Source organism: Cibotium barometz, chromosome 45 (genome assembly GCF_041138505.1).
Source record: "Cibotium barometz isolate CiBa-2024 chromosome 45, ASM4113850v1, whole genome shotgun sequence".
Taxonomy (NCBI): Eukaryota; Viridiplantae; Streptophyta; class Polypodiopsida; order Cyatheales; family Cibotiaceae; genus Cibotium; species Cibotium barometz.
In genome coordinates this window covers 832,200-850,396 of record NC_141090.1, presented here as the reverse complement: position 1 = coordinate 850,396, position 18,197 = coordinate 832,200, and the positions used below count along the sequence as shown (strand labels likewise).

General features: G+C 41.9%; 1 protein-coding gene across 1 annotated transcript in view; it reads left to right on the top strand.

Annotated features, from left to right (window-relative positions):
- Window positions 1–4,560, top strand: part of LOC147612300 (uncharacterized) — a 54,266-nt gene extending 49,706 nt beyond the window's left edge. The window contains exons 12-21 of the mRNA XM_086782908.1: window positions 1,579–1,658; window positions 1,839–1,925; window positions 2,023–2,314; window positions 2,420–2,515; window positions 2,613–2,783; window positions 2,913–3,025; window positions 3,146–3,290; window positions 3,543–3,676; window positions 3,771–3,956; window positions 4,042–4,560. Coding sequence (XP_086639034.1) covers window positions 1,579–1,658; window positions 1,839–1,925; window positions 2,023–2,314; window positions 2,420–2,515; window positions 2,613–2,783; window positions 2,913–3,025; window positions 3,146–3,290; window positions 3,543–3,676; window positions 3,771–3,956; window positions 4,042–4,087 — 1,350 coding nt within the window. The 3' untranslated portion in view covers window positions 4,088–4,560. The remainder of the gene's footprint in view (window positions 1–1,578; window positions 1,659–1,838; window positions 1,926–2,022; window positions 2,315–2,419; window positions 2,516–2,612; window positions 2,784–2,912; window positions 3,026–3,145; window positions 3,291–3,542; window positions 3,677–3,770; window positions 3,957–4,041) is intronic.
- Window positions 4,561–18,197: the final 13,637 nt, after the last annotated feature.

Sequence of the window (18,197 nt, the reverse complement as noted above, 5' to 3'; positions counted from 1 at the left end):
GGCTAAAGTAGTGTAAAAAGCTAATGCGAGAGCTATCATCAAGTTCCTCTATGTCAAGAATGTAAAAAGTGCCCGTGAGTAAGCTGGGTTCACACTTGAACTAAGCCGGGAGTGGACATGACCAACAGGCCGGCTAAGCCCCAACCCTAACACGTTTTAGTCCACGCCCTGAACCCTGGGTTATCATAACCCTAGACTGCTGGGGAAGAATGCTTTAGTCTCCCAAGAGGAATCCCTTCATATAGGGCTAAGTACTGAAGACAGTGATCTCTCCCCAGTATCTCATAGTACACCGGGCATTTGAACAAATAGTGCTCCTCAGTCTCTACTTTCGTGGTCATGCATAGTCAGCATAGCAGCACCTCCTGTCCCTTGCCCTATACTCTCCCAGTCTCTATCTGAAGATGGTGAGAGGACACCCTCAGCTGACGAAATCCTCATGGTATGGATAGATGGGGAGGTTCTACATGAAACCATCCTGCATGACTCTCAAGAAGTGCTTTGTAAAACTGAAGCTTTGTGGGAAGCTCTGGTGGAGACAGCCATGTGGGGCCCGTGTGAAGAGGAGCTAGGTGTAGATGTGGATGATGTGGTTGATCTCCTACTCTGACCAAGAAAGGTGCATCTAGTCTATACTCCAACGGGGTAGGTGATCCATGTGGGAACCACGTGAATCAAACCAACTTGTGATGCGAGAATGCCAATATGTGCCACGTTCCTCATGTGCAAGCTGCCTAGAAGATTCAAGTACCAACTGTGGGAGACGGTCTCTCTGGTGTGTAAACATGGCAGAAGTAACTGATGGTGTGGAAAAGAGCATCAAGGACCAATAGGCCTGCCCCAAATTCAGCAAGTACAATCTCATGTGGCACTGATGACTTACTTCTGATCATGCGGGAGAACATCTGGTCCCCAAAACGAAGCACCATATATCACAGCAGGTCTCACCAATGTGTCAAACAACCAGCTCTTAGTGCACGGTTTTTGAAAGTGTGCCTAGAAGCACTCTCTCTCTAATGGGTCAGGGCAGCGGAATCTCTTGGCAGGCTGGCCTGGGCAGCCAGCTGCATGGCGGAAATCGGGCCAGTGAAAGTAGATCCGAGGTATACAAAACTGCATCACTACTATACACGAAGCACTGTCTGGACTCATCTCTGATGTGAAATGGAGGCCCAAGAGCCGTAATCTTAGGACTGAATCAAAAGCCTTCTTGAAGTGCACAAAGCAACAATAAACCTGCTGTCTATGTGTCCTAGCCTTTTCAATGATAGCTCTGAGGGTGAAGATATGGTCCAGTGTCAAGTAGTTCCTCCTGAACCCTGCCTGATCATGGATGAAGGTTCCTGGACCTCAGCACTTACAGGGGCCTTTACTGCCTGTGGCCAACCCATACTTCAGCTGCCTCTGCCTGGCACATGTTCTCCCATTAAACACAGCTTATAACAATGTCATCTTACTTGAAATAATAACTGTCTGGAAATGTATGCAGAGCTGGAAATTATTCTCTGCTATATATTTATCATTTTTTTGCGTGCATTAATTGTCCGATACTGCTTAACTCTTCCTTATCTCTAGCAGAGGCCGAGTGCAAAAGAGTTACTAAAGCACCGTTTTGTAAAGAACGCGCGAAAGAGCTCGAGGCTGCTCGAGAGGATCAGGTATTCTCATGGTGAAAACTCACAGCTTCTTTGCTTCAGAAACTAGAGCCAGTTTTGGTGTCCAGTTGTTCATCATAAAGCTTGCCTCTCCAATGTAGCTATAAACGAGTTGAGGTTCAAGTAAGCACATTAACCTATCCAAACCTGTTATAGTTGATGCCCTTTTCATGCTGCTTGCAGGGAGTGTCCAAAAAGGCAATTCAAGGGAAGTGAGGAGTTCTCGACTATGGAACAGGTGCCATTTGAAGAGGCGACTGTGAAAGTGATGTAGGACTCCAGAAATCTCTGACATTTTTTTTTTCCTTTCCTCTATAAGATTTGAGTGTTGTACTCACTTTTCTTGTTGTTTGACATTCTCTGGCAGTCGTAGGCAATCCCTGAGCAACTCAACATGGGATTTTGGAACCGGAACCATTCAGAGCACAGGAACTGTACATAGTGTGAAACCTGCCATTGTTTCTGTTTTGAGGGAAACGATCTCGGAAGCTGCTTCTAGCCAGATGCCAAGAATATCACCTCATGGAGAACGAGAATGGAAACTTGTCTCCAGCTCTCTGAGTCCATTGAGGATTCCTAGTGCAAATGGAGACCCAAATGAAGATGCTACGGGGGCACAAGAACAAGGGGTGGTGGAAGACCTGGCATCAGTTAAAGATGTGGGTTAGCTTCTAGCTTTCACTAGGTTTCAGTTTTTGAATCTTTTACGACCGAGAACTAAATGCGAGGGGAGATGTGGTTGCTTTCTTCTGATGTACATGCAGGTTTTGCAATCCAATGTCAATGTCATCACTTCGAATTTGCACTCATCTAGGGATCACCAATCTCCTACAGCTTCAGTTGATCTTAAAACCCCTCCTGTAAGGTTATGGATTGAGGGTTTTCTGTTCAGTGTATGAAGGCACGGACATTATATAAGCACAATCAGCTGACCTGATCTTCTGCATGCTCTGAAAGGGACAAGAAATGGGGCTAACAGTCTCTACTGAAGAAACCTTCGGAACTATTGTTCGGCATGTGCATGATGGAACATCCTCAGCATCAGGAACACCACGATCTCATCAAATGTCACAAGACAGACCAGCACAGTCCATGTTTAGAGAGGACAGTGCAACTAATCTTGCAGAGGTAAAAGGTTTTGCATCATATTTTCCTCACAGTTCTAGTTCTGGCTGTTTTGAACGTGTTAAGTTCACTTAGAATTGGACGTGGCTTTGTGTCAAAGCTTACAAGCAGTTTGCTACTGTGCATGGCCAGGCAAAAGCTGCTCTAGAGGCTGGATCAAGGAAGAGTCGGCATCCTCCCTCCAAACTTCGTGTTGAAGGACATGGAAGGGCAGTGGAAGCAACAAGTAGCCCTGAGTCTTTGAGGTACACTGATTGTTTGCATGAAAGACTTTCTCCAAGTTGGTTCATCTCTTGATCTAAGACTTTTGATTTGGTACTTTGAAGTGGTCAATATGAAAGATTTAGTTTGTCTGATGCATGCAGAGATGTGCAAGATGCACGGGGACCTCCGAAATCATCATCTAGATCAGCTGGTCGGCGTGGGAGTGAGGATGAAGACGCAGCTCGAGCAGCTGCAGCAGGATCATCTCCTGCTCTTACTTTGCTGTTGATACCTGCATTAAAAGAGGTATCTAGTGGAATGTTTATCTGCTGCTGTTTTTATTATAACAAGCATGGTATAAGCATGCTGCTTGAGAAAAGCATGACTAAGCTTCTTTGCATGCTATTATATTGGAACTAAATGCTTTAGGAAGGTGGACTGTGTAGAAGCTTTTAGATGCGATTGGCCATCCCACCCAAAAATCCCACATGTGGTCACATGTAACCAGATATTCCTTGCCAGTAGCTTTCTGCCATCTAAGAGGTGGTAATTCTGCAGACAGCAGCAGAGCAGTCTGAAGGCCCTGCACTTCGAGCAGCTGCAGATGCAGCAGACTCATTGATGGACTTGGAGCGACTAGCGCCCGGTGCATGTGAAGTTCTTGTTAGCAAATTGCTCCAACGTCTAGGCAGGTACATGTACTTGGTGTTGGTGCTAGAAAAATTCCGTGTATTGATCTTCTCAAGGCAATTTTTTGTATTGATAGTTGTTCATCATTCTCTTCAGCTCCAAAGAGCCCGCTGTTAAGGCACTTCAAGCTGTAGCTGGAAGGGTACTCTCTCCAAAACCCACGTCTCATGATGCTTCCGGTAGTCATCCATTAAAGATAAGTGGGCAAGGAAAAGGGCATCCCAGGAATGATCCAGTGGAGAAGTCAGGTCTCAGTCCTCTTGCTGGTTTTCTGCTTTCACGGTAAGCATTTGGTTTCTTGAAATAAACTCTAAATGGACGACTCCTGGTGACCCATGTCCAAGTTATTGGTCTTTTATACTTGTAGGTGGCAGACACAGGCGACTCGAGTCATGAGCACTCATCAATCATAGGGGGACTCTTTGTTTGCTTCGGAGGAAGAAGTTCCAGAGCTTCTAAAAAATAAGGCCAATACAAAAAAACACCATTTGTGTTGTAAATTTATTAAATTAGTGTGTTCAGGCCTACATTCTTGCAGGTTTTTTCATGTGTGCAGAATTGTTACAGGTAGTTGCTGATTATATTATTAAGGCGTTTGCCATCAAAATGGCGAGCTAGAGGTTGTGAAGTGTAGTCTTAGTATTTATAAGGGATTTTCAAGAAAGGTGGTTCAATAACCATCGAGGACCTGGCAAAGTCTTTGTAGCAGGCTAAGGCTTCCCAAATATCTCACGTTTAAATGTGCTTGTGCACCTGTACAGCTATTCTTGTACTCCCAAGAGCTGTGTTAAAACTTCAGCTCAACATCTGTTGAAATTTGTATGTGTAAAGGCTCTTAATGATAGCTACTTGGCCTTTTAATGCCAATAAATGTGCGTGTGCAAGCATTTTTCCGTGTATGCACCTTTTTTTTGTCGACATTTTTGAATCTTTTGTCTGGCATAGGTCAAGGACTTTTCTCCCACTTGGGAGGCAGGACTTATTACTCAAATTGAAGGGGCTGAACACATGGGCTTGAAATCCTAAAGAGTGCGGCTAATATTCTACTCCAGAGTAGACACTAAATAAGAAGATAGTTAACATGAAAAGAAGGAAAATAAAATCGTAGTACTTTTATATCATTTGTTGGAATCTAGGAGCCTGTCTCTCCAGATTAATCCTAGGTTAATCTATATACAAAAATCGAGGTTGTACCACGTCATGAAACAATGTAAGAAAATTCAAATGTGATACAAAAGCATAAGTAATGTTATTCATAGCATTAACATGCTGCATGCGTGAGCCTAATGTGCCTTCACACCTTTCTTGGCACACGTCCAGCCCGGCTTTCTATGCTTCAAAGTTTGCTTTCATATTACTTACACTAAATCTTTATGGTGTTGCCATTTGATTTCAAGGTTGGTAATAGCTTTGTAATGCCTATACCGCTATGTCTTCTCCACTTCCAACCAAAGAGAAAAGGTCAAAGAAAATGGAGCCAAGAACGAATTTCCATGGAGCAGGTGAGGCTCAAATTGCTGCTTGCTGTATCAAGACTTTAGGCTTATCTAGGCTGGTCGTGAACACTCTTGAAAAGATTAAGTCTGGAGCGTCCCTTGTCTCTGTGTGTGTTATCAACGAGTGGATGAGTTGTAGCTGCACCAAATATGTAAGCAAAGAGTATCTGGACATTGCTCCATTTCCAAAAAGTGGTTGGTTAGATTGAATGTGAAGCTGGTTAATGCCATGTGTGATCGATAGTTTTTGCTCTCCCTTGGTGAAAGTAGGTGCTTCAATTGTTGTGTACAATGGTAATATAATGTGTAAGGAGAGCCCATGTGATGTCATCATGTTCTTCCATTCCCTTGAGTAGTCGAGGAAAATAAGTAGCCTTTGTTGATTGACTGAAAGTAGTGTGCATGGTCTTGTTGCAAGTGGTTGATCGAAGCCAGTTGTCAACGCCAAACACTTTTGAATTCAAAGTTAATAGATATTGAAGTGGAGTACATTTTTGACAGCCAAATTGAATCTATATACCTGACCTTGTTAGCCTAGACAACTAAATCACTGGTAAAATGTTAAGGAGCGATGCAAGTTTTTTGTCAATCAATCTATGACGAGGGCATAAATAGGACGAGGATTCATTCGTAGTATTACTATGAAAAAATAGATAGCTTTATGAAACGACAGTAAGGAAATCAATATTGATTAGATTAGTGTTTCGAGGCTGATTTTGCTTGGATCACAAGCCAAGCACCATAGAAAAAATACATGCTCCTGCCTACGTCGGCCAGGTAACTGGCGCACGACTAGGTGACATGACCAACGTGTCTGTGCATCGATTTCTCGTACCAGAAGTGCGGCTTTGACTCGTGTGCGAAAGGACCCTGGCCACCATCTGGTTTGGGCGCAGCCCAGCCCAACGCCGCCGCCGCCGCCACCGCCACCACCACCACCACCACCACCACCTCCTTGTGGCGTTGATGTGATGACGCCCATTGATCACCTGTGCTGTGCTGTGCTCTGCTGGTTGTAGCCTCTCTCTCTTCGCTGCCCCACCTTCGCCTCTTTCTCTCTTGGACAGCTCGCCGGAAACAAGGACTAAGGTTGGAGAGAAAATACAGCTCTCGATTTGGGTGAGCACACCGAAGATCAGCGACATATCAAAACATGCCTGACTACCATGAGAGAAGTATGCAAAATGCAGGATACGGACATTGAGCAACTACAAAAGAAGCTCAGGGAGAACAAGGATAGTGATGACCCTATGTGTGGGTTGCGTGCCTCCATGCAAGAGGAGATGGATGGTTGGAAGGTAGACATGCAAGGTACACATGGCAACTCAGCTCAGCAAGATGCAGGAGGAAATGGTCCAAATGTTGGACGCAAAAACTTGCCACCATGCCTCACTAATCATGGAGCTGGAGGCCCAAGTCGCCACCCTTAAAAAGTGGAAAACGAGACCTTGAAAGCACTCACTTAAATCAAAGGAGGAATTCTGCCATCCCTCAATGATGAGTTGTATACACTTGGAGGGCAAATGAAGACCCTCCAGGAACAAGAGGAGAAGAAGGTAATCGAGGCAACCACATGGGATGAGATGATTAAGAAGACACACAAAAAAGTGGAAGAAGCGGGCAGTTGGATTGAGGTTGCCAAGAAGCAACGGAACCCACCATCATCACCAAATATCATCAATGACACAAAGAGGAGAAAAGAAGGAAGATTAGGGCATTGAATGTGAGTGGTGGGATGGAAGGAAGGAATCTCGCCAAGAGGGCGCCATAGCACTAAACCTGTACTTTGCATATGATGACTGACTCATAGGGTGTAATGATCCCCCAAAGCATCTCTGCTGGCACTCCCGTATCCTGCAGTCTCCTCATCACTCTGGCCCGTGGGACGGTATCAAAAGCTTTGCGAAAATCCACAAAGCAACTGTATATCCGATGCTTATGAGCTCTCCCCTCCTCAATGTCCCCCGTAGTGTAAAGATATGATCTAGTGTCACAGTGCCCTCTCCTGAAGCGTGCTTGCTCCGGTGCTCTGAGTCTCTGCTCCTTGGACCATCTACTAAGCTAGCTCTAAAATTGAACCATAAATCTTGGCCAAGGTGTGACCAATCATGATAGTCCTTTAGTTGTTGGGGTCCATGGGGTCACCTGCTTTCAAGATAGGTACAATAGTATTCGATGACCAGCTAGCAAGGAAGCCTTCACATAGAGCCTTGTTAAACATGTGATCCAGTAAAGGGGCTAGCGTGTCTCTAGCATGAGAGAAATGCTGGGTGAGGAGTCCATCATGATCCTATGCTCTCCTAGTTTGCATCTTGTCAATAGCATCTCTCACCATGCTCAGGTGTGAAAGAAGGAAGAGTGTGGGGGATGAGGTTCAAGCGGATGGGGGAGAGGTGGCTGCTTGGGGGCATGGTAGAGAGAGGTGGCATAGGTGTGCCACGTGCCGGGTGAAGTAATCATACTCAGCAGCAGATCCTGAAAGATCCTCCAGGCCTCCTTACAATCCCTCCCAAGAAATAGTTGGTATAGCTCCTGCTCAAGCATGGCTAGGTACGCTCTCTTCTTCCTCCGTGTGAGACATCGAAAGATCACTTGCGCCTGCTGGTGAGTGGTGGACCTAGCACCACCTCCAAATGTAGACGGGCTTGGGTATCACGACATTCATCATTGTATTAGCTATTCTGTGGGACAGTCCCTCCTAGTGATGTAGGGGTGGCTCTCGAGTGCGGGAAGGCAGCTGCAAGCGGACATATGGAGGGTGGTTGCAAGTTGTGTGGTAAGCTCATCAAGTGAGATGTGGGGGCCGAGGTCGGAGAGGATGCGGTAGACGTGTTCAGAATAGATGGAAGAGGTCTCTCTGGTGAAGTGGTATCTCGGTCGGTGATGGGACAAAGCAGGTGGTTGGGTAGTGTATCGGCATGTGAGGGAGAAGGCCAGGTATGCATGGTCGACTGCAATACCGATGGGGCAAGGCGAGATGGTAAACTCCGGAATGAGTGGGATCCCATTAGATAGTCTACTATACTGGCTCCATGTCTGAAGGGGTAGGAGGTGAAGGAGTTAGATCCATGCCATCTAGCTAGGCCATTATAAATGGCTAGCCTATGAGCCCCGCCGAGGGCTAAGAGATACTCTCCATAGTCTGTCCAGGTTGCTGTTGTATCCTGTGATGTCCGCTCCAGATCCATAACCGTCGTGTCAATTTCCTGGTACATGGGATCATCTGTCTCAAAGAAGGGCACCTGTGCACATGCGGTGCAAGCATTGAAGTCTCCAGCCAAGAGGATGTCCCCTAGACTAGAAAACTTCATAATGTCATCGTAAAGGGGTAGGTACGGGGACTCTCCATGGGTGGCATATTTAGAAGTGGAGGGTGGAAAGTAGCACACTGCAAGGTAGATGTCCTAGGCCCTCTTTGTTTGGATCCTCACCCACAAAAACCGTGCAGTCTCATCCTGCCTGACCACCTGTATCACATGCTGAAGCTCCTCCTTGTATAGTAAAGCCCCTCGAGTACCCCCTACTGGTGAATAGACTCCCATCTATATCCTCTCACCTTTGGAAGCCGACTCCCCTAGCACTGATGTGTCTCTTTGTATAAAACCAAGTCTCTCCCTCTAAATGTCTCCTCGAACACAGACCTACATCTGTTCTCAAGGCGCCATTACACTTCCAAACCGTAATCTCTAGCACTGATGTGTCTCATTGTATAAAACCAAGTCTCTCCCCTAGCACTGATGTGTCTCTTTGTATAAAACCAAGTCTCTCCCTCTAAATGTCTCCTTGAATAGACCTGCATCTGTCCTCAAGGCGCCATTACACTTCCATACCGTAATCTCTAGCTTGGTCTCATAGGTCTTGCATCGTCATTGGGCACATCGCTTTGAGTCTTGGATTACATAGACAGACAGGGAGGATCAGGAGCACATTTAGCAGGAGTCTTGATACTAATCCTATTGTATGCAGAGGCATGCGGCTGAGAGCAAATGACGGGGCCTTGACTTGTGCTAGTATGCACAGGTAGGACTTGGTTTGGCATGAACGGCATGCAAATGGAGGCACTCCCCCCCCGTTCAAGTATAACATAGAGGCCCCGTCATTTTCTCTCAACCGCATAGAGAGGAACATGGTTATCAGGAAGAACATTGTCAGATTGGATACTCACACACCTAGTTGTCCACTAGGGACGAAGATGGCCTTCTATAGAGATCACCTCCTATACCTGATAGAGGGGATGGTTGCATCATTTGCCCATGCTACATGGACACACACCTATCTTTTGGGGTGAGATGTGCGATCGGCCAGATCTGCACCTTGTCCCACCAGTTGAGAGTGGAAACTGCCACATATGGGCCCAGGGTGGGTGAGCCTTTTTGGGTTGTGTAATGCACCTGTTACATTCCAATGGATAATGATAAGAGCTTATTAGGAGTTTTAAAGGAAATGGATGGAGGTCTTTTTAGATGGTTTTTATATTTATGGTACTGTTGAGGATATGCCGAAAAAGTTGAATCAAGTGTTTGACAGAAGTAAAAAAGTAGATATATACCTAAACCTAGAGAAGTGTGTTTGATAAAAATACAAAAGTAGGTGTTTTTGGAGTAAGGGTACTCTCTTAGGGTAAGTATATCCCTAAATCCATAGAAGTGTGTTTGATAAGTATATCCCTAAACCCAGAGAAGTGTGTTTTTGGAGTGAGTAAGGGTACTCTCTTAGGCCATGTGGTATCTAAAGATGGAATTGCTATGGATAATAGTAAAATACAAAAAATTAGTGAGTTATCAAATCCACATAATCTTAAGCAATTACATAGATTTTTAGGCCATGTGAACTATTATCAGCGTTTTATTACAAACTTCATAGTAATTGCTTTGCCTTTGACTACATTGCTATGGAAGGATAATGAATTTATGTTCTCAAGTGCGTGTCAAGAGGCTTTTGAGAATCTTAAGCAAAAGCTAGTAGAAGCTCCAATCTTGGTAGCTCCAGATTAGATTAAAGAATTTCATATCCATGTAGATGCTTCCATGACAGCCATAGGTGTTGTTCTATGCCAATCCGATGATAATAATGTGGACTACCTTGTATATTATGTGAGTAGAAATCTAAGTGATATAGAACGTAACTGCACAACAATGGAAAAGTAATGTGTCTCAATGGTATTCTTAGTTGAAAAGTTCTATCATTATCTTTTGCGGAACAAATTCATATTTTAGATAGATCATGAGGCTCTAAAGTATCTCTTGAATAAGCTAGAGTTGGTTGGATGAGTTATCAGATGGATACTCTAGCTTCAAGAGTTTGATTTTCAAGTGGTGTGACTAAACCAAAAAAATCACGTCTTGGCAGATCATTTATCTAGATTATTGATAGATGATCAAGAGGTTAGGATAGAGGATGGTCTTCTTGATGCTCAGTTATTTCTGTTAAGAAACACAAGTTTTGTGGTATACGAACATTGATAATTTCTTGACCATAGCTCAATACTACCCGCATATGGTAGTAGATAGAAGGGAAAAGAAAAAGATTTTGTTTTAATCAAGGTCTTATAGTTTGTTGGACAAATATTTTCCTTGTGAAGGAATTTATCCATCATTGTGTAAGATAAGACGAGGTTTCTATTATACTAAAAGCTTTGCATGAAGAACCATGTGGGGGACATCTTCAAGTGAGACAACAACACGGAAGGTCCTCCTTGCAAGATATTGGTGGCCGACCTTATATAAGGATAGTCATCATTATTGGTAAAAATGTGATAAATGTTAGCGAGTTGGCCAACTAATGAAGCAATTTACTACACCTTTGACACCAATATTAGCATTAAAGCCTTTTAAAAAGTGGGGGATTGATTTTGTAGGACCAATAGATCCTCCGTCTCGTGATATCGATCCAATCGATATATTTTGGTATGTACGGAGTATGTGACCAAATGGGTAGAGGCAAAACCTCTAAAGATAAATTGAGTAATAGATGTGGCTATATTTCTCTATGAGAACATAATTACACATTTTGGATGTCCATTAGAGTTAGTAAGTGACCGAGGTTCTCATTTTTTAAATGAGGCGATCAATGAATTGATGGAGATTTATAAGATTAAACATAGGAAATCTACATCATAATATCCTAGAGCAATGAATTGATGGAGATTTATAAGATTAAACATAGGAAATCTACATCATAATATCCTAGAGCAAATGGTCAAGTGAAAGTTACTAATAGAATCTTATGTGGGATTGTAGCTAAAACGGTAGATTGGGATGAGCGATTATATGAAGCAGTATGGGCTTATTGTACGCTTATAAAGTTACTACATTAAATACTCCATGTAATTTAGTGTATGAAACAAATGCAGTATTCCCTATTACACATGAAATTCCCACATTAAAGGTAGCTTTAGCAATGCGATTAGGTGGCCATGCATCATTGAATGCCCATCGTTGAATGCCCATCGTTTGTTGATGTCAGTGAGGCTTGATGAGGAAAGATTGTTAGCTCTTCAAAGTTTAGAGGCTATGCAGAAATGTAAGAAAGCTTGGCAAGCTCGTAATATTAAGACTCATAGGTTTAAGGAGGGAGATTTAGTTCTAGTTTATGATTATCAGTATTATAAATTTTTGGATAAGTTATAGATTAGATGGTTGGGAACTTTTAAGGTTTTGGAAGTTTTTGGTATAAAAGATTTGCAAAGGAGAAGTGAATCATTTCAAGTTAATGGCTTAAGAGAAACGTTATGTAGCATAAAATTAGAAACGGTCAGGTTAGTTGGTTACTATAGGGTACATTAAGCACTTAGATATTTTTAATGTTTCACCTTATTAGTGTTCAGAATAAGTGGGTCAAAGTTGTTTATAAGATTGTGTTGAAGATAGGAGAAGAAGATACTTATGAAGACAAAAAATGCAAGTGTAATGAAATGAAGGTTGCAACATTGTGAGATCGGATATTTTCGATGGACTTTACAAGAGTGATATGAGTGCACCATTGTTGGATGGGAACAGTTTGAAGGAGCCATTAGGGACTTTTCTAGATTACTCCATTTTAGACCCATTTAATGCATTTAAGGGTGAGTGTTGCTGTCTTGAGTTGTTTTTGCAATTTCATCCTATTAGACTGTGCGAGTTATGTGAGAGGAGAATGTTACATGCTAATATGGTGATAGTTTGAATAGATGTATGGTAGGAGTGACCTCTCAATGGCCCAATGAAGTGACCTTGCCAATGGATGGCATCGACACTAGAGAGGTGTCCAATGAGGGTTAACATGCCCCCCTTCCTAATGTAGATTTCTTCCTCAAAATATGTCAATGAAGATGCATCAAGGCCATATGATGGATGCATGGTGGCATTAGAAATGTCAAAGGTTATGTAAGGTTTGCAAGGAAACATGGTACCAGTAAGGTGTTCTTGTGGAAAATAATTAAAATTGAAGCCCAATGCAAACACCTACTCAAGCAATGAGGAAATATTGTTAAGTCGGTCAGATCTTTCTAGTTAAGACAAGGGTAATATCAAGGTTAGTCCAAATTTGATCTATACTAAGATGGAGCAAAGAGCATGCCTCGCGGGTTATGACCCTAGTCTCTACACACTTATCACTTTGGTTAGACCATCTCTAGCTATTATCTAGCCTCATAAAATGAAACTGCTAAGTGATTATTACACGCTTTTGCCTTGATTTTTTTATTTTTTAAATTTAATATTAAGATAAAAATGTAAAAGTAAGACACCACCCAGCAGAGACCCAAGCAATGGTCCCAGAGACGTCATACAAGAATATCTAAGAACTACTAAGAACCTCTATATAGTGATGGGTTTTTGGTAGGTTTTAAGCCCCAAGGTCCCATCCCATGAAGATGAGGGTTACGATCCCAAGGCTCCATCACTAAGAGCCAAAAGTCTAACCTAGATTGCACATAGTGATGATTATCTTCTTGGGTTTAAAAAATATATATTTTTGGTTTATTTCTTATTTTTTTGTTTAACTAGTTTCACTTTTACAATTCACCTAGAAGTCTCTATTCTAACTAAAGAGGGCACACTAAGGAAAGTGGAGTACTTAGCATACTCCTTTGGAATAATTTAAAATTGATCTCAAAAAGGGTTGATCTAGAACCAAATCCTGAATGGTTATCCAAGTGATAACTAGAAAAGTGAGACTAATCCTGAATGGTTATCCAAGCAATAACTAGAAAAGTGATAGACTAATCATAGAACAATGCAAGCAAGCGCTCAAACAAACATTAAATTGAGAATTATGAAAAAGATTGAAATTCAAAATAGTAGCATTAATTGAGGATGGGTTTAGAATACACTTGGTTAGTTGTATGGTTGGAAAGTCGGTCTTGCGAATTGTACTTGTAATGTTGAGAACTTTCCTTGTGCTTCATGTGAACCTTAAAAATTCTTCAAAAATTAGCACAACAGATCGTCATCATATGGCTATAACTCATACGCTGGGTCAGAGTCAGTGTCACTAAGCTTATTATGCTCACAGTTTACTTGTAATATATATGTCTCCTCTAGTATATGAGGCAACGGTTTGAGTGCATGCTCACTGTGATATGGCATGCATACTATAGGTAAGTGAGCTAAGTAGCTATTGCTAGCTAAGCTATCTAGGAAATGATGCACCATGCTTTAGAAGGGACAAGGATTCCATAACATTATTTCATAGAATAACAGTGTAAGTGCATAAGCTATGGCTCTCCTCCCCTGCTCTACAAGCTCTTCCTGTGTATTTCCTAATTGATAGGATCCTCCCATTGGGTAAAGTATAATCACATCATCGTGTCATTGTGGTGTCTCTCCTACCATGGGTTGTAAGAGTCCTATCCCATAGTTCCTAAAATAAGTTCTATAGTGCCAGCATAAGTAGGGCATTGTGTACAACATGTGACATTCACAGCTAGGACATGGTGCAAGGGGATGAAACTGTAAGTAGAATAGGTCGACAATGGTGGCTCCACAACATCGCTCCCCTAGTGGTGCATAAAAATAGCATGAGTGGGTTTGGAAAGGAGTAATACTTAGCTACCCTTGATAGTACCAATCCAAGAAATTCGGGTCAAGGATAGGGTCACCTGTATCAATCCACGAAAAGTCCATACTCACAGCTTGTAGTAACATCAGAGTCGTACTTCATTCTCTTATTTTAACATGTTCTCTTTCTCATCATCTTTTTTTATTTTTTATGGTTAGTCAGATTTTTAGTATATGTATAGGTGCTATATTGCTATACATGGTGCTATACATGTTGTAAGCTATATTGTCATGGGTTAGCTTTTGATAGGCTCCCTCGCACATAAATTTATTGGGGAGCGATACCTGGGGGGGTAAAGATTTAGGCTTTATGGAAACGCCTCCCTTCCTACTGCAGTTCATCCCTAGACTTCATGGATGCTTATGTAAGCTTTTTGTAGCCATTCTCTCCAGCTTTTATTCACTTGGGACTCTTGCTTGGGGTGCACTTCATTGTTGATGTTGTTGAGTAATTGAGGATTAAAGTTGTTAATATGCTTTCATAAGCATGGATAAGACTTACAGGTTCTTGGAGAGGTTTTGACATTGATGTGATAACTTTTTGGGTAGCAGGCCTTTCCTCAAGTACTGTGCTCTCTTGAAGTACTTTTAAAATTGGAGGCTGAGTAGGCATTGAAGAAGTTGTAGAGGCCCCATGGGAACTGGAGGCTTTGTCAGATCTTATTTTCTTAAGGGGCAAGCCATATTTTGAATATCTTTTGGAATCCAAATCTTGTGGGATGTTGGCAATGAAGGTATATCAATTTGTTTTTCCTTCTTCTCTAGCATTAGGGTTGGCAGAGATTGTTGATTGGTTGACGTATGTGCTTTTGTGAATGATAAGGCTATAGATAACTGCATCCTCTTCGGCACCCAAATACATGTGTTACCCTCGTATAGTAGCCTTGAGCTTCAAGAAGACGAGTTGGAATCCGTCGAGAGGCAACCTGTGGTTTGGTTGATTTTTGTTGTGATAGGTTCTTTTGGGTTTTCTAATAGTGGGTTGGTAATTGAAAACTAGTGGAGAGGCTTTAGGGACCCACTGCTATGGCTTTCTTTGTTGATTCTTTACTGGTAGTCGGTTTGATATGGAGATAGATGTAGATGTGGAGCTTGAAGACCTTATGGTGGTGAAGTGGACGTCGATGGGGAAGAAACGACATTGGATTGTGTTGATGTTGAGGCTTTGTTATTGTGGCATTCAAATGCTTGTTGCTGGGCCAACATATTTGATGTGGAGGTAATGTTCGTGGAGTGTAAAAGTATAGGGTTATAATTTTTTGGCATTGAGACACTCCTTGTGGCCCAATTGATTTTTCATTAAGCCGCTATCATCTAGGTTCATCCAAGAACGACATCTTCTTTTAAATTTCCTACGGGCATGAAAAAAATGCTACCAACCAAGTTCTGGATGTCACCATAGATGATAGTTCAAAGCAAACCAAGTATTTTGGTATTTTTAGCACTTATACCCTCTATTCTCATGTTTGAAGTTTCAAGTTGAGGTTTACCCAACTCATTCCATGTAGCAAAGGAGAGTAGATTGTGACTAGCACTCGTGTAAAGCATAGCATTATAGAACACTTTTCCATAGGGGTTAGGCAATTCAATAGGTGTTCTGAGAGTTGGAATGTGATCCTCCATGTTGTCGATTATCTCTCCAACATAAGCTTGTGTAGTAGGTCCAAGGATTACTTCACTTCTTGACGTTGTTGAAGTTTTGCTCGTCTTTCCCTTGCCTCCTCTTAGACTTGGGTCTTCTTTTGAGCAGCCCTTTCCTAGGCGGTTTGTTTTTCATGAGAAGCATGTAAGGATTATTCAGTGAGAGTTCCATAGTATTTTTTAAACTTACTACCATTAAGGAAACTGATAGTTTCAAGTCTATTAAGAGTCTCAACACATATAGTACCTTGTGGAGTAACTTTCACAAACCCTAAACAGCCCCTTTCTAGTATATTTGAGCTTTTTCTTTTCACTATAAACCCCATACATAAGTACAAGATCTCCTACCTCAATCTCCTTATCCATGAGATTTTGGTCAAAACACTTCTTTCTTCAGTCCTTTTCTGACAGCATGTTTTACACTGCAATTTGTCTTTCCTTTGTAATTCGTTCTTAAACAAACACTCGGACAATTCATTACCATCACGCTTTTCATTTATAGAGCTACCCTTAAGCTAGGAATCATGAACTCCCAAGGCATTAGTACCTCAATTCCATGCACCATCTTAAATGGCGTGCAACTAATTGCACACCATATTAAATGGCGTGCAGCTAATTGCAACTTTGTATAATATGCGATAGGCCCATAATGCTGCTATACGAGTTTAGACTCCCAACTAGTGCATTGAGCCTTAATAGTCTTTGTCAATATCAAAATAATAACCTTGTTGGTGCTCTCACATTGTCCATTTGCCTGTGGGTAATTGGCATTGACTTATAGTGTGCGGTCATGAATGTGTTAGTGAGATTTTTAATAACATTGTTGATGAAATGCTTACCTTGATCACTCATCACTAGCTTAAACGGACATCCAAAGTGGGTAATGATGTTCTCGTAGAGAAACTTAGCAGTTGCCATGGCATCCGCATTTTGTAAAGCTCTTGCTTCAACCCATTTAGTTACATAATCTATGGCAACAATGATGAAGCATACTTGTGTGCCACATGGCATGGCATCCGCATTTTGTGAAGCTCCACATTTTGTGAAGCTCTTGCTTCAACCCATTTGGTTACATAATCTATGGCAACAATGATGAAGCGTACTTGTGCGCCACATGCAATAAGACTAATAGGGCCAATGAAATCTAAGCCCCATTTTCAAAAGACTGGTCGACACTTACAGGATGCAATGGCATCATTATGTGGCTTAGCACAATGTTGGCACTCATCACAACCCTTTACAAATAATGCATAATCCTTAAATAGCATTGGCCACCAGTACCTTAAGTGGAGTATTTTTCTAGCTATGATTTCTGTTGCAAAATGTCCACCTGCTACCCCCCGGTGTGCTTGTTTCATGATCATGAGATATTCATCCTCTCATGGGTAGCATCTAAGAATATCATCCTTACCTCTTCTATAAAGAGTTCCGGGGCAGTAAGTTGGTAAGGTGCAGTCTCTTTTAGCAACTTTCTTGCTAAATCTTTCCTCGTTTTCTTTCCGGGGCAATAAGTTGGTAAGGTGCAGTCTCTTTTAGCAACTTTCTTGCTAAATCTTTCCTCGGTTTCTTTCCTTCTGGCAAACCATTAGCTAAAAAGTTAATGATTTTCTCACTCCACCTTGGAATAGCCTCAACCTTGAATAGTATAGCATCCAATAACTCATCATCAACTCCGATTGGTGCTTTACCATTAGGTACGCATGATAGATGATCCGCCATGACATGTTTTTTGCCAAGCCTCACAACTATAATGAAATCGATTTTAAGAAGAATCAATAATCACCTTGTGATTCTCCCTGTGGAGCATGGTTTGTTAATAAGGTACAAGAGGGCTTCATGATCAACATAAAAAATAAATTTATTAGCAAGAAGGTAATGCTTGAATTTCTAAACAGTGTATACCATTCCTAAACCCTCATGTTCTATGGCAGTATAATTAGTTTCAGCCACATTCAATTGATGGCTTGCGAAACTAATAGGGTAGTCCAATTTATAATCACCTGGTTGGGGCTAGGACGCATCCAATCACAAAGTTAGAAGCATCAATATGCACATGGAAGATAACATCCCAATTTGGCACTTGTAGTATGGGAGCGCTAGTAGCCAAAGCTTGCTTTAATGTGTCATAGGCTTGTTGGCATTCTTCTGTCCACTCTAGTATAATGAGAAGCTTGTATAAAGGTCTAGCTATCTCAACATAGAATAATATGAATTGTGGATAGTAGCTAACGTGACCCATAAATCTTTGAACCCCCTTGTAGTTTGTGTGGGTGGCAGTAAGTCCAAAATGACTTATTTTGCCCCCATATGTAGAAATACCATTTTTGGACACTTTATGTTCCAAGATC